General features: G+C 37.3%; 1 protein-coding gene across 1 annotated transcript; it reads left to right on the top strand.

Moving 5' to 3' along the window:
- Positions 1-4,502: 4,502 nt before the first annotated feature.
- Positions 4,503-10,107, top strand: LOC126599391 (digalactosyldiacylglycerol synthase 1, chloroplastic-like). The gene is made up of 7 exons (XM_050265765.1): positions 4,503-5,290; positions 6,446-6,478; positions 7,285-7,372; positions 7,900-8,381; positions 8,473-8,739; positions 8,910-9,259; positions 9,432-10,107. Exons 1-7 carry the CDS (start codon positions 4,667-4,669, stop codon positions 9,964-9,966), a joined length of 2,379 nt encoding a protein of 792 aa, XP_050121722.1. The 5' UTR covers positions 4,503-4,666; the 3' UTR covers positions 9,967-10,107.
- The last annotated feature ends 4,286 nt before the right edge of the window (positions 10,108-14,393 follow it).

The raw sequence follows: 14,393 nt of genomic DNA on the forward strand, positions 1-14,393 counted from the left end.
CTTCAACTTCTCCTCATATGCTTCGTCATCGACAGCGTAATCGTCCAAATCAACAACTTTGAAGGTGACCTTCTCGTATCGAGCTTTTGCTTCCTCGGCTAAAACCTTGGCGAAACCTTCGGCGGTGCCAGTCTAAGTGCCGAAGAAGATTGTGACTTTCTTGCTGTCGCTATCAGCCTCATCCGGCTCCGGCTCCTCCACGATCAGGAACCTAGGCGGCTGGATGACGTCGGGGTGCTTCTGGGCACTGGATCGCCGCAAGACCAAAACAACGACGCAACCAATGAGGACAGCAATGGAAGTGGTCAAGATCATGACGAACTCGCGGTTCTTGAGAATGACTGAGGTGACTTGGGCACCGAAGAAGTCGGCGAGGTCCATCTTGCCCTTGATAATCGCCATCATCAGATCTAACAGCGAGATTTTCATCGAGTTAGAAGAGGACTCCATCTGCAAAGAAACTGATTGTAGCTGCTAAGGAGGTTTTGGTGCCCGGAATCTAATGGAAGAAAATGAGGTGTGAGAAACGGAGTTGCCCGATTCCGTTGACAGCAAAGTAAGTTTAGCAGGAAGTTTTGGTGGTTGGGGTAATCGGGGGGAGAGGGGGGAAGAAGTTCTAGGACTTCTCATTTGTGTCCTCATTCTAGGTGAGGCACCAATTGCAAATTCTGTAGGACTCATCATTTGGGTAAAGATTGCAGTAGTACCTGTGCTGAGATTTGAGTTGGCAAACCTTGCAAAGGAAGAGCTCATATGAGAAGCTAAAATCCCCACACATGCAGCACTCATGGCTGCCTGCTGCTTCCACTTGGACTACTGATGGTGGGGTGGTGGTGTTTCCTTTGCATCTACAGCCGTCTGGTCTCTCTGAAATCCCTGGCTGCAGATCTAGTAGGATATCGAGTTGTGCAGATTCACGGTGGATAATGGTGAGGTTGTGAAGGTTCCACGGTGGTGAGATGGAAAATTGAGAAAGAACCAACATAGCTTTTTGTGTTGATTCTCACAGACGACGCCAAATGTTGATGCACAAAACCGGAAGGTCTTGGAATAACGTAAATCTGACCGTGAATCTGCAAGAAAGTAAAGAACATAAGATGTATTGTGGTTCACCCTAATGTTTGAGTTATATCCACACTGAGGTTGATTGTATTTCTCTCTAACTATATGTATGGGTTACAAGGGTGAGGGGGAGTCCCTAAGAGAAAGAGAGAGTTTGAGAGAGCTCTCTGTTTGTGAGGATGAGAACTTGAGGTTTGTGAGGGTGAAGAGGCCCTTTTATAGAATAAGGGCTCCTCACTTATTACATATTTGCCCCTCCATTTATTACATAATTACATTTGAGTTCCCCGAGTATTTATACGAGGTCTAAATACGGAGACTCTAAGTATGGTACAAACACAAGCAAGCAACCTGGATCGGAGGTTCGACTTCGGCTTTCAGTTGATAGTTCTCCTTCTCCTTGTGTTGATGCACAAAATTAGTAAGGACTTTGGTACAACAGGGCTCTTGGGCTTAGGCTCTAATAATTAAAAAGAACTTTAACGAAAAGCTCTCAGTACTGTTCACTTTAACGGAAAATCACATTTTTACACTAAAAAGTCAATCCTGGTATTATTCACTTTACCCTTTATTTTGTCCTTATCGTTAAAACTCAAAGTTTCAAGTCATTTTCATTAGTTTTCCTAAAATTAAATTCTTTAATTAATTAATTTTAATTAATTTCGGATTTAATTAATTAATTAATTTTTACCAATAGACTCATCTTTTCATATGAAGTTTGAAGTGTGGTGAAAGAACGTAGAGAGCAAACACCCATATGAGAAGATGTCTCCCAACAGATGCATCCTTTTTTCATACCTGTTGCGAACAAGCATAATCCTATTATATAGATCCATCTATATGACATTTAGAACACAAAAAAACATAATTCTTCTTCTACAATCCAAAGGATGCTTACTGAGAGAACCACAAAGAAATTCGCTAGAAGTTAAGTTTTCCGGTGCTGGAATTCTGACTTGATCATTGAATCCTGATGAAACAGACGTCCATTGAACTACAAGCACTGAGTAGGGGCGAAATATCTGTTTTAAGGACATTACGGTACACAAGCCTCGATCTTCAATTTATCTGTTTAATATTATTTCGTTGTTCATACTCTATTAAGTTTTAGTTGTTTACATTTATCATTTATTAGCATATATAAATATATAATTAATTGTTGATATTTATCCAACATCACAATCATAACCTTGCACCCCACCCTCCCTCACCCCACTTAGACTAATCCCCAAGACTTTGAAACCCTAGCAACGTTACTTCCACCATCCTTAAAAGCTAAGAAGTGTGATCCTTATGAACCAATACATGCACTTTGTCCAACACAAAATCGTAATCAAACATACATTAATTGAACCCTACTAATATATAATACCATACACTTGGACCTCATAGTATATATCTATGAGTTGAAGTCGGCATTTAGGTCAGCAAGTGATGAGGTCCACAAGTGAGGAAACATGTTACCAAAAGTACATATTCATAGACGATGACATGCACGGTGCAGAACACGGTGGACAAATAATGGTGGGTTCACATTAACACCAACCCGCACGTCATATCTTGGCTGATACCAAACCACTCAATTTTTAATGTGATTTTCAAGGGTTACTAGGATGGACTAAGATGTTTCCTCATTGGTCAATCAACTTATCTTATCTGCAGTCCCAGAGAAAAATTCAAACCGTCTTCACGTAGAGATCCTGTCTGAGCATGCCATGCAGTCCATTTGAAATCGTCAAAGCCACATGCAGTAAAAGGACGAAATGTGTCGTGGCTTTCAATTGAACGATCAAGTTTACTTTTCATTTCGTGTCCATTTGAAATCGTCAAAGCCACACGCTTTTTATTTATTTATTTTTTTTTTAGGCAACGATGAAGAAATTATATTAATATGAAGCTTAATAACCTTTTTTCAGCTTTCTTGTTGTAAGTTTTGCTAAAAATGGTTTTGATTTTGATTTTTTTGATTTTTATGAATTCTTTAACAATGAGGGTTTGACTTCATATTGTAATGCTGCAATATTAATGTATTTATATTTTGTTGAAATGGCATTTGCTTGTTCACATTTCTCATATTTTTAGGGAGGGTAATCAAGTTGCTGATTGTTTGTCTAGTTGGGTGTTGATCATCCCATTGTTTGTTGGTCGACACTATGTGCTAGTCAGGCGACGAAACTGGGGCCTAGTGCTTAGGCAGATTTAAGTAACTTTATTATATATTGTACAAATAAGTACCTATTTATACCTTAAAAATATATAATTGTATTGGAATACATAATTAAATTGAAAAATAGAATAACTTATGGATTAGAAAGTTTTAGAACATATTGAAAAACACATGGAACTATAATATAATGAGTGTTCATCTAAGTACTTAACAAGTCTCTTACAATTTATTAAAAAAAATGCAAATGAAAGTTATCTATTTTCAATGTAAGTGAGAGATGCGACCTAAGTGAGTGCATATGCGGGTCTAAGTGGGCTAGGTAGGCGTCTAAGAAGGTCTAGGCGACCTTTCTTAATTTTCAAATGCCTAAAGATTAATCGGGCGGTAGCTAGCCACCTAACGTTTAGAACAATGTCTCCTTGTTATAAATTTCTCAGCTTTCTTGTTATATGTTTTACTAAAAGTGATTTTGACTTGTTTTTTATGAAATATGTAACAGCCAGAGTTTGGCTTCATGTCTTGTTTAACATATTGTATTTATATAAGTCATTTTCTATGATAATAATGCTAGAGTGCGATTGATTTTGCTGTTTTATAAAAATATAACATTTGCAATATTATGCAATATTTGACATGTCTATACGTCATGAGTAGAGAAATCATCTGAGTAGAAAAATCATCTTCCCACTAAATATTGTTTTTTCTTTGAGCTGAAATAACTATATGCCATTGCCATCAACTATGTGCTTACTATGAGTTGGCATTGTCTCTTCAGAAATCAATATTTCTTAGAAGTGCTTCGGTTAAAGTGTTTGTACTAGAAGTGCTAGAACTCATTTACTACAAGTGATTCACGAAGAAGCACTTTTCGACAGTCCTTCAATAGTGCTTTTAACTAGTTGGAATACCGTCCAAACATTGCCTTAAAATTTCCCACGCAGGAACCGACATTCCGCGCTACTCGCATTTCAGAACAGGGACGGAAACGGCGGGACTAGAAATTAAGCCACCGAAGCAAATGTTCCCCCAATCAATTCCCGCCACGTCCTACTTATCAACATTCATGAACGAATCAGAGTGCACGCAAAACTCAGCCGTCAATCACCAGCCTCCAGCATATTCTCCCCTCCAGAATATTCTCATCGCGAACCGAACCCAGCCAATTACACCTCGCCACGTCATCCCATCGCGTGCCCTATTTCCATGTCACCGTCCCTAAACCGCATCGTTACATGCGAATATCCGACTTGGAAAGTACACGTGTAACAGCAAGGTTCCAGAAACGGAGAGCCCCGAAAGTACCAACCGTTAAATTCTCAGCCCACCCACAACTCATCTCTGTTTGTTTCCTTATATCTGCAAGCTTCCCGAATTCCGATTCGGAACTCTAGAAAATTCAATTCGTTTGCTCTCAGTCGAAACCCTAGCTCCTCCGCCATGGGAAGCGAAGGCCAAGCTTCGACCTCCTCCAACGCCTTCTCCTTCATATCGAAAGGGTGGAGGGAAGTGAAGGACTCGGCCGACGCGGATCTCCAATTGATGAAGCACCGGGCCAACGAGTTCAAGAACCTCGCGACGTCGTTCGACCGCGAGCTCGAGAACCTGTTCAAGTTCAACTCCGCGTCGTCGGCGGGGATTCGGTCGTCTTCGGCGTCTCTGCCGGCGGAGATAGACTTCGTCAAGAAGCTGCAGCCGAAGCTGTCTGAGTTTCGGAGAGTGTATTCGTCGCCGGGATTCAGCAAGAAGGTTCTGGACAAGTGGAGCCCCAGGTCGAGGATCCGGATCGATTTGTCGGAGATAAAGAATGCGCTGGTGTCGGAGGTGGAGAACAGGGATGGGGTTATGGAATTTAATAGGGGTATTAGGGGAAGGCCATTGAAGTTCAGTGAGTTTTGGGGCGAGTGGAAGGGGGAGGGTAAGGAGGAGGATGAGGAGAGACAGTCTAACAAGGACTGGGAGCCAATTCGGGCGTTGAAGACGAGATTGAAAGAGTTCGAAAAGCGGGAATTTCTCGGTGGATTTAAGAACAGTGACTTTGTGGAGAAATTCAAGTCCAGCTTGGTATGTTCTCTCTACCTTCATTTCGTATTTTGTTGCTTTCCGTTCCGAGTTTCCGAAGCAATTAAATTTGTTAACTTTGTATCTTAATTCCAATCGATTTTTTTTGTTTTTTTTTGGGTTCTTCTTAGATTTTGATTGGCTATATGCATAAAAAAATAAAAATTGAATCTTGACTGTAGTTTGTATTGAAATGACATGGTAAAGTTTAGGTGGAAGTTGGTATTAGTGATACATATAGGTGGCTATTGTGTTTTGGTTAGTGAAAACAAAACAGAAGTAAACCGAACTATGAAACTTTAAATTTGATAGCTGTGTGCTTATTTTTGTTAGCGATATCTTTGTGAGTTTATTGGGTTGCCTACATTAAGTCGGGGTGGGGGACACTGAGAGACTATTGTGTTGAAATGTGATTGGATCCTTGGGGAATAAGATTGAACTTATGGGAAGCTAGTTACTAAGGTCTTCAGCACTAAATATGAATAAACAAGTCTAGAGTTGAAAATACGAAATATTTCATATTTGTTGTCATCGTTTGGTCATAAGAAGATATACAAAAAAAATCCTTCAGCTAAGGTTCTGAAATCATTGGAGAGAGTTTTACAGTCAACAGTAAAGGGGGTTTTGATCAACTACTTTGAACTATGCGATGCCAAACAGTGTAGGCTTATGGTAGTTCTTTGTTATGCATAAATGTTGGGAGCCCAATATCATTCGAACCACAACCTGTGCACCAATTGGAATATTTTTGGATCAGTTAAAACTTAAAACTTGATATGTGTCAATGCCTATATACTATGTCATTGGGTATAAATGCTTCAGTCTGAGCATCTAGTGTGAGACAATCCTTCTATCTAACAAGTGGGTTATTATTTTATTCAGAATGTATTCCTCTACACAATTTCATGAGGTGCATAGTGATGCCAAACAAATTATATGATGTTTGTTCAATGAAAGGAGCATTTGTTTTGGTGAATAAAACACTATATATTTAGTTATTTACCCATAGATATCACCATATCACAGTTGTTTTTTCTGCAGTTTACATTTTAAATTTCCAGGCTTTGTTATCCATGATCATCGTTTATTTCTTGGTATCTGGTAATAAAGAGGTGCATGCATATTCTTACAACTATTTTTGTTTTCTCCTGTTTTCAGAAATCAATTTACAAGGAGCCTGAGGAGTCAAAGGTTGGTATACATTCTGCAAAGTTGGCTTTTGTTTCCCGGTGTTTTTTATTGGAAATTTTTGTATTGTCTTTTTTGTTGGAATGTTTTGCTGTAACGTGTTACTGTGCAGAACTCATTTTCAGCATATTTATGTACATTATCTAATTCTTTCACTGTCATAAGCCTCCAGAGAAATTTGCTTTCTTGGATTGTTCAAAGGTGGATTTATAAGCTGGGTAAATAAAAGAAAATTTGGCGATATCTGTAAATTTTGTGTATGTTCGTTTATTCAACACATGGTTTATGCTTAAAATTCTGTACATGTGTAAAAGAAATCATAATATAGCCTTGATGCCCAAGCCCTCCTAGTCCTCACTGCTGTCCTTTTTCTTCCATTGAACTCACAACAAAGCTTGTTAATTTCTGAAACACAGTTCTAACTGTAGCCAAATAAGAGAAAAAGATGGGTTAGTAGTAGTACAGTTCCAACAAAGAATGGTTTATTTTCCAAAACTTAACCAAAAAAGATGAGAAGCTAAGATTTGTTGTTCTTGCAAACTGTGGTGTCCGTATTCCATTTACTGTACATATTGGGCAAGGGTTTCTAATCTTGATAGCAAGAGAATACTGGACTTAGATTGGGTCTTAATTATTCTAAGACTCTCGGAAACCATGGGCCTGGATTTTGATGATGGTCCTTATGAACTGGTTTTGCTGTGTCTGTTTCATTTCAAAATATTTGAATTATTAAATGGAAATAACATAAAACAAATTTAACTATAAGGTAATGTGCTATTGTAATTTTCTCTTTTGTATACATGATATAGGCAGTACCTCCTTTGGATGTGACAGAACTTTTGGCATGTTTGGTTAGGCAATCTGAGCCTTTCCTGGATCAACTTGGCGTTAAGAGAAGTAAGTGATTCTTTAAGTTCTGTTTCAAGCTGTTACTGTATAAATTCTTGGGTTGGGAAACTTTGATGCTTTTGTGAAGTAATTAGATGAGTAGTGAGACTTCAAGGTTTTTCCCCTTTTTTTTTTAATATATACATGTTTTTTTAATATATGTTTTTTTACATGTGTGTGTGTATATATGTTTTATATTAAATTTGATATATATTTTATTTTAAAAATTTTGGGTAAGTTATGGGATTTATAGTTCAAACTTTGTTGGACTATTTCCCAGCGTAAAATATATGATGTCAATCATGGTATAAACGATGTTCCAAACTCATGGCATCGACATCCCTATCATGAACATGTATCTTGAAAAATGGATTCACTTGGGTAATTTAACTTATTGAGTAGCCCCAGGATCATATCACTCTCTAACAACAATACGCACAAAAGGAAAATAAACGTAAAGGAATATAATTTCACATATCTTTTTTATTTCATTTTCCAAGACTGCTGAACTTGTACGGTATTGGAAATGACTGCAGATGTGTGTGAGAAAATAGTGGAAAGCTTGTGCAGCAAACACAAGAACCAAGTTCTGCACTCACATTCTTCTGGAGAGTCATCTGTTCTAGACAGTGAGAACATAAATGATGAATTAGATTTAAGGATAGCCAGCGTCATCCAAAGCACAGGGCATTCTTATGATGGTGGGTTTTGGACAGATCATGCAAAGCATGAACCGTCAGATGAGAAAAGACATGTTGCTATTGTCACAACTGCTAGTCTTCCTTGGATGACAGGAACAGCAGTGAATCCACTGTTTCGTGCTGCATATCTTGCAGAGTCTGCAAAACAGAATGTGACATTATTAGTTCCATGGCTTTGTAAATCAGATCAAGAACTTGTATATCCTAGCAACATCACATTTACTTCACCAGAAGAGCAGGAAATTTATATCCGTAACTGGCTTGAGGAAAGGATTGGCTTTAAAGCTGACTTTAAGATATCATTTTATCCAGGAAAGGTAATTATCTGGTGAACCTGACTATGCAAATGACTTTTTATTTATATCATATCATGGTTGCTAATTGATATCTGGTCTTGCTATATATTAGTTTTCAAAAGAAAGGCGAAGCATTTTACCAGCTGGGGACACTTCTCAGTTTATTCCGTCCAAGGATGCTGACATTGCTATTCTGGAAGAACCGGAACACTTGAATTGGTATCATCATGGTAAACGTTGGACCGATAAATTTAACCATGTTGTTGGTGTTGTTCACACAAATTACTTGGAATATATCAAGAGGGAGAAGAATGGCGCTCTCCAAGCCTTCTTTGTGAAGCACATAAACAATTGGGTTACAAGAGCATACTGCGACAAGGTATTAGTCAATTCATTGGATATCTGATGATCATGCGCAATTATTTTTTGAATGTGTTGTATCACGGTTTCTGCTAACGTTATTAGGGACTGATGGGTTCAGAAAGATATTATAGACATAGGTATGCTTTTCTTGATCTGATAACTAAATTGTTAATGATTTTTCTCCAGGTTCTTCGCCTTTCTTCTGCCACACAGGATTTACCGAAGTCTGTAATTTGCAACGTCCATGGTGTGAATCCCAAGTTCTTGAGAATTGGAGAAAAGGTGGCTGCGGAAAGGGAACTTGGACAGGAAGCGTTCTCAAAAGGAGCATATTTCTTAGGGAAGATGGTCTGGGCAAAGGGATACCGTGAGCTCATAGATTTGTTGGCAAAGCACAAGAGTGACCTTGATGGCTTCAAGTTGGACGTGTATGGAAATGGAGAGGATGCCAATGAAGTTCAGAGTACAGCTAAAAGCTTGGATTTAAATCTCAACTTTCTGAAAGGAAGAGACCATGCAGATGATTCTCTTCACGGGTAAGGATATTTTAGGAACTCTCTGTGCAAAAGCATATTAGCTTCTGTGCAGATCGTCAATTAGAAATAGCATTCGATGAATGAATGATTAAACTGTTCAAGCTTACAATTTTCTTTCTTTCTTGCCCCTCTTCATTTCTCCTGTTAATGATATTCTCTCTTTTGCTTGAAGGTACAAAGTCTTCATAAATCCCAGCGTTAGCGATGTGCTGTGCACGGCTACTGCTGAGGCGCTTGCCATGGGAAAGTTTGTAATTTGTGCGGATCATCCATCAAATGAGTTTTTCAGATCATTTCCTAATTGCTTGACCTACGAAACGTCCGAGGAATTTGTTGCCAAAGTGAAGGAAGCAATGGAAAACGAACCTCAGCCCCTCACTCCCGAACAACGATACCATCTTTCATGGGAAGCCGCAACCCAGAGGTTCATGGAGTATTCTGAGCTTGACAAAGTCTTGAACAAAGACAACAATGGTGCGAAATCAACCATGGGGAGCCGAAAGAGGATCCCAAAATCAGCATCAATGCCTAGCTTGACCGGTATGGTTGACGGAGGTTTGGCATTTGCCCACTACTGTCTCACCGGTAATGAATTCCTTAGACTATGCACTGGAGCAATTCCGGGAACCCGATACTACGACAAGCAACACTGTAAAGACCTTCGTCTCTTACCTCCCCAGGTAGAAAATCCAATATACGGGTGGTAAGTAGATTACCAGTCCAACTGTGTATAATACTAACTCATGGTATTTTAGGAGCCTGCAAGCAATGATTTAGGTAGAAAAAGATCTGTTGCTGTAAATGTATGCATAGTTTATTTCTTCAAATATTGACCGTATTTCTTCAAAGTTTTGCATAGATATCCAGATCCAAGTTTTGCTTTCTTCTCTCGTATTTATCCGTAGAAAATTATTGACAGTATATAGCCAAGCCATGAAACTGTACTACGTTCAAACAACATAATTTATTTCTTCAAATATTTCTTCGGGAGTTTTAACGAACAAGTCAAACCTAGTACTATTCACTTTACCCTTTATTTTGTCCTTATCGTTAAAACTCAAAGTTTTCAAGCCATTTTCATTAGTTTTCCTTATTTCTTTCATAGGTGTAAAATCACTTACTTTGGTCAACAATTGCGGTATGTCGGATTTGAACTTAGGACCTTCTCTAATATAGTGGAGTTTGAAAGTCAGTAGACCAAATTACGGTGGCGTAAAATTACTCTGGTAGACGTCATTAACATCCCATCTTACTCTCCCATGTTCATTGATATTCGGATTATCGAATTTAGATCTTATTTGAATTATCAGATTGTGCGTTTTCAGTTCATATCCTGTTAATTATATCAAATCTAATTGGATCCAGTTTAAATCTCGATTCCCTGTGGAGATGCAAACTGAGTTTGCCTTTTCATTTTCTGAGGTGGCAAGACAAATCGGAATTGCCTCTTGTTTGCCTTGTCAGCATATGGAAGGAGTGAGGTATCATCTTGAGGTAACTTTGTATTTTGACAACTTAGGTGACATACTGTCTTATGCATTCCACTTATCAAAATTTAACCTACTCCAAAGGTTGAGGTTGGATATTTTATAGACCATTTATGGTGCGATCCTAATTTGTTGAAATGATGAGGAAAGTACATTAATACTTTTAAAAATTGCGTGTTTTCACAAAGCTCCATACGGGTTTCAAATTGTTTTTACAACACTCTTTCGGTTAAAAGAATTACTGATGTCATTAAAAAGTTTCTCCAATAACAAATTTGCCCTCAAAGACTGAATTTCAAATACATCGCCTGAGCTCTATTCGTATTTTCGCATGACCCCTTCGTAAAGAAGAAAACATTATGACAGTTCAAAAATGTAAGAAAACGGACCTCGTTTGTAGTATGTATATGGGGATACTCTTTACTAGAAATATTGTTTTTGCTTCGTGAATTACTGTTAAATAATGTCGCTTCATTTTATGTTTAGAGGTTATATGAAAGCATATTAGCGGGTCTTGTTGTAAGGTTTAAAACCTTTAGGGGGTTATGTGAAAAAACAATTAACCTAAGGGGTTGAAAACACGATAAATCTCTGTGGCCATGTAATTATCTAGAAAAGTAAATTTGTCATTTAGAAGAACTTTTTTAATGGAATCGCCAAATTTTGGATGAATTATAGGATTTTGAAACGTGATATGAACTTATACACCTTTTCTAATTTGTAATATGAACTACATAAAATTTCAAGCAGTTTATCATATCAATATGAAATCATTAATTTGTCATCTTATCCCAACACCGTTAAATTTTCTATCCAAAATACTTGCACATGACTTATGTTTAGGGTTATTTCAAACGTTTGACCTCATTTTCAATTCGTTTCAGTTGTTTGCCATAAGCAATAGCTTCGTAAAAACAATGTAAGTTTAATATTTATCATTGTTTTAAAGAACAACTATCTGCAAGAACATGTGATATATATTTTGAGGACTATACTGCTGGAAAGAAACTCGATTAGAATTAAGTTTCATTTTTTATTCAGAATAAAAAAAATTATTTCATTGTGTAATCATTTTCATTTTTTGGTTTGTAGAAATCCTACATTTTTATTGTCTTAAGTAAGTTTTTAGAAGGGGAGTGGAGAATTAAAATGTCCTAAATAATCCTAAACACAAGTCATGTGCAAGGCACACGACATATTTTGGAAGAAAAACCTAACGGAGTTAAGGGCATATGACAAATTAATGATTTTAGAAAGTTGATATGATAAATCGATTAAAATTTTAGTTCATATGAAAAATTCATAAAAGTGCGCAAGTTCATATGACATTTTAAAAATTTTCCCATCAACCAAAGGGTTTCATGAAAACATTTAGAAACCTTAATGGATGTTTGTGTAATTTTTTAAACCTTGTGGGAATTCTGGAAACATGAAAAACCTCAAGGGGGATAGTTTTGATAACTCCAAGTAAAAACATGTAGAATCACTAAATTAATTTTTTTTTTTTTTGCAAAAGTTGTGTGGTTCCTAACTTTGCAAACAAGGTATCGTTGTCTAGTGTGAAGGATGATGTAGGTTTACTTTGTTAGATGTACCTTTTCTTATAAGGAAAATAAACGAAAAGTTCAAAAAAACTTCCCTTTTAATGAAAAATCATTTTTAAAGGTATAGTGAATAGTACTAGAGAAAGGTATAAATGTGGTTTTTCGTTAAAAGTGAACAGTACCGGGAGTGTTTTGTTAAAACTCTCTTTCTTATAAGGTAAAGTTGTCGTGAAAGATGATGTAAGTTTATTTTGTTAGATGTAACTTTTTGTATGTAAATTTCTCTTGTAAGTCTTTCTTCTTTTAAAAGCAATACTGATAAGATGTGGTAAAATTGTTTGATACCTATTTAATTGGAGATGCACTTAATGTGCCATGTTTTAACATTTGATTTCATGTAATAACATAACAATCTCTGATTTACAGTATATCAGGCTATATTACCAGTTAATAGTGGCTGTATATACTTTGTGTTTTAACTTCTACGTGGGTTCCCTATGCAGCTTAATTATTAAAATGTACACTAAAGTGAATTGAACTTGCGATTGAAATGTCCAAATTAAATTAAAGTCTTTTTCTTCATGTGATCGCCATTTCCTGACACTATAAATAACGACCAAGGTATGAAATATCGATATTATTGGCGAAATATCGCCGATAATATCGTTTTTTTGAGAGGGGGATAGTTTTACACTAATACACTTAATTATCGTCATAATATCGCGATACTATCGATATTATCGATAATATCGCGATATTACCGATAATATCGATAATATCGCCAAGGCTCCGTCGTCGGCGTTGCAACTGCAGCCGAGGCTCCGTCGTCGCAGCTGCCAAGATCTGCGCCTCTCTCTGCAATCCACGCTCAGATGCTCAGACCCAGCAAAATGAGCGATCCACGCTCAGACACTCAGACCCATCAAGATCTGCGCCTCCCTTTGCCTGATGGTGCTCGCCGGGAGGTGAGAAAGGGAAGAGGAACGGTCCACAGGTGGTGATGGTGCTCACCGGAGTGTGCGCCACTGTGGTGGAGGTCACAGTGGGGTGTGATAAAGGGCACTGGGCTTGAGGTTGGAGAGATAAGAGCATTTTCGAAGATTACAAAGAGAGAAGGCTGAGAACCTCTCTATTATTTTAGAGAGAGATAGAGTGGTTGAAGGTTTGAATGAGCAATAGACATGGGGACTTGTTATGGGGACTTCTTCACGGTATGGTTTGAAATGATGGTTTGATGAGAGGTAGATAGCCTTTCTCCTTTTTCTAAAAGGCTGTACAGTTTTGGTTTCTACAAAACAATAAAAAAAATGCAAACAGCTGTTGGCTCAGCTATGGGCTCGAGGCAGAAGGATGCAGAGCATCCCATGTGAATTCATATCCAAACCACAGCTAGGGTTGTGCACGTGTGTGGCATGCGTGTGCAGCAGGTGGGCTTGCTTTGTTAGTCAAACTTTACAAGCCCAAACAACTTCTCTAAATTCAAAGTACCAAGTCGTTGTTAGTTTAGTGATGTTTTGTTTGTTTGATCTTGCTTTGTCTCTTTGTATACATGCGTGTCATACATATACACAACAATACGATACATGCAGAATTATACTTTGAAGATTTGCATATATAAATGATTATGGTGTGTTTAAACTTCTTTCATTAATTACTACATATTTTATACACTCACAATGTTTGCCAGCTCGCTATATAATCAACTTAAATCAGTTAAATCCATCATGCAATGTATTTCCTTCCAATTTTTTGTGATAAACTAATAGATAATTGACTAGATAAACATCCTGCAAAGTTTCAATAAAAATTTCCAAGTTTTTCTTACAATTTCCGTGGTTTTTATTCAATTTTTATCGATATCGATAATATCCCGATATTTCCATCGATATTTCCGTGTTTTTGGATTATCGATATTTCCGATATCATCGATATTTTATACCTTGATAACGACTCATGGCAGGAGGAACAACTTAGAATTTATTCAAATATTAGCGATTAAACTACTAAAATATTCTAGGGAATTTTGGGACCTCTATTTTGTTAATAATTAAGAATATTTCTATATATATATGTATGTATGTGTGTGTATGTATGTATGTATGT

This window comes from Malus sylvestris, chromosome 14 (genome assembly GCF_916048215.2).
Source record: "Malus sylvestris chromosome 14, drMalSylv7.2, whole genome shotgun sequence".
Classification (NCBI taxonomy): domain Eukaryota; kingdom Viridiplantae; phylum Streptophyta; class Magnoliopsida; order Rosales; family Rosaceae; genus Malus; species Malus sylvestris.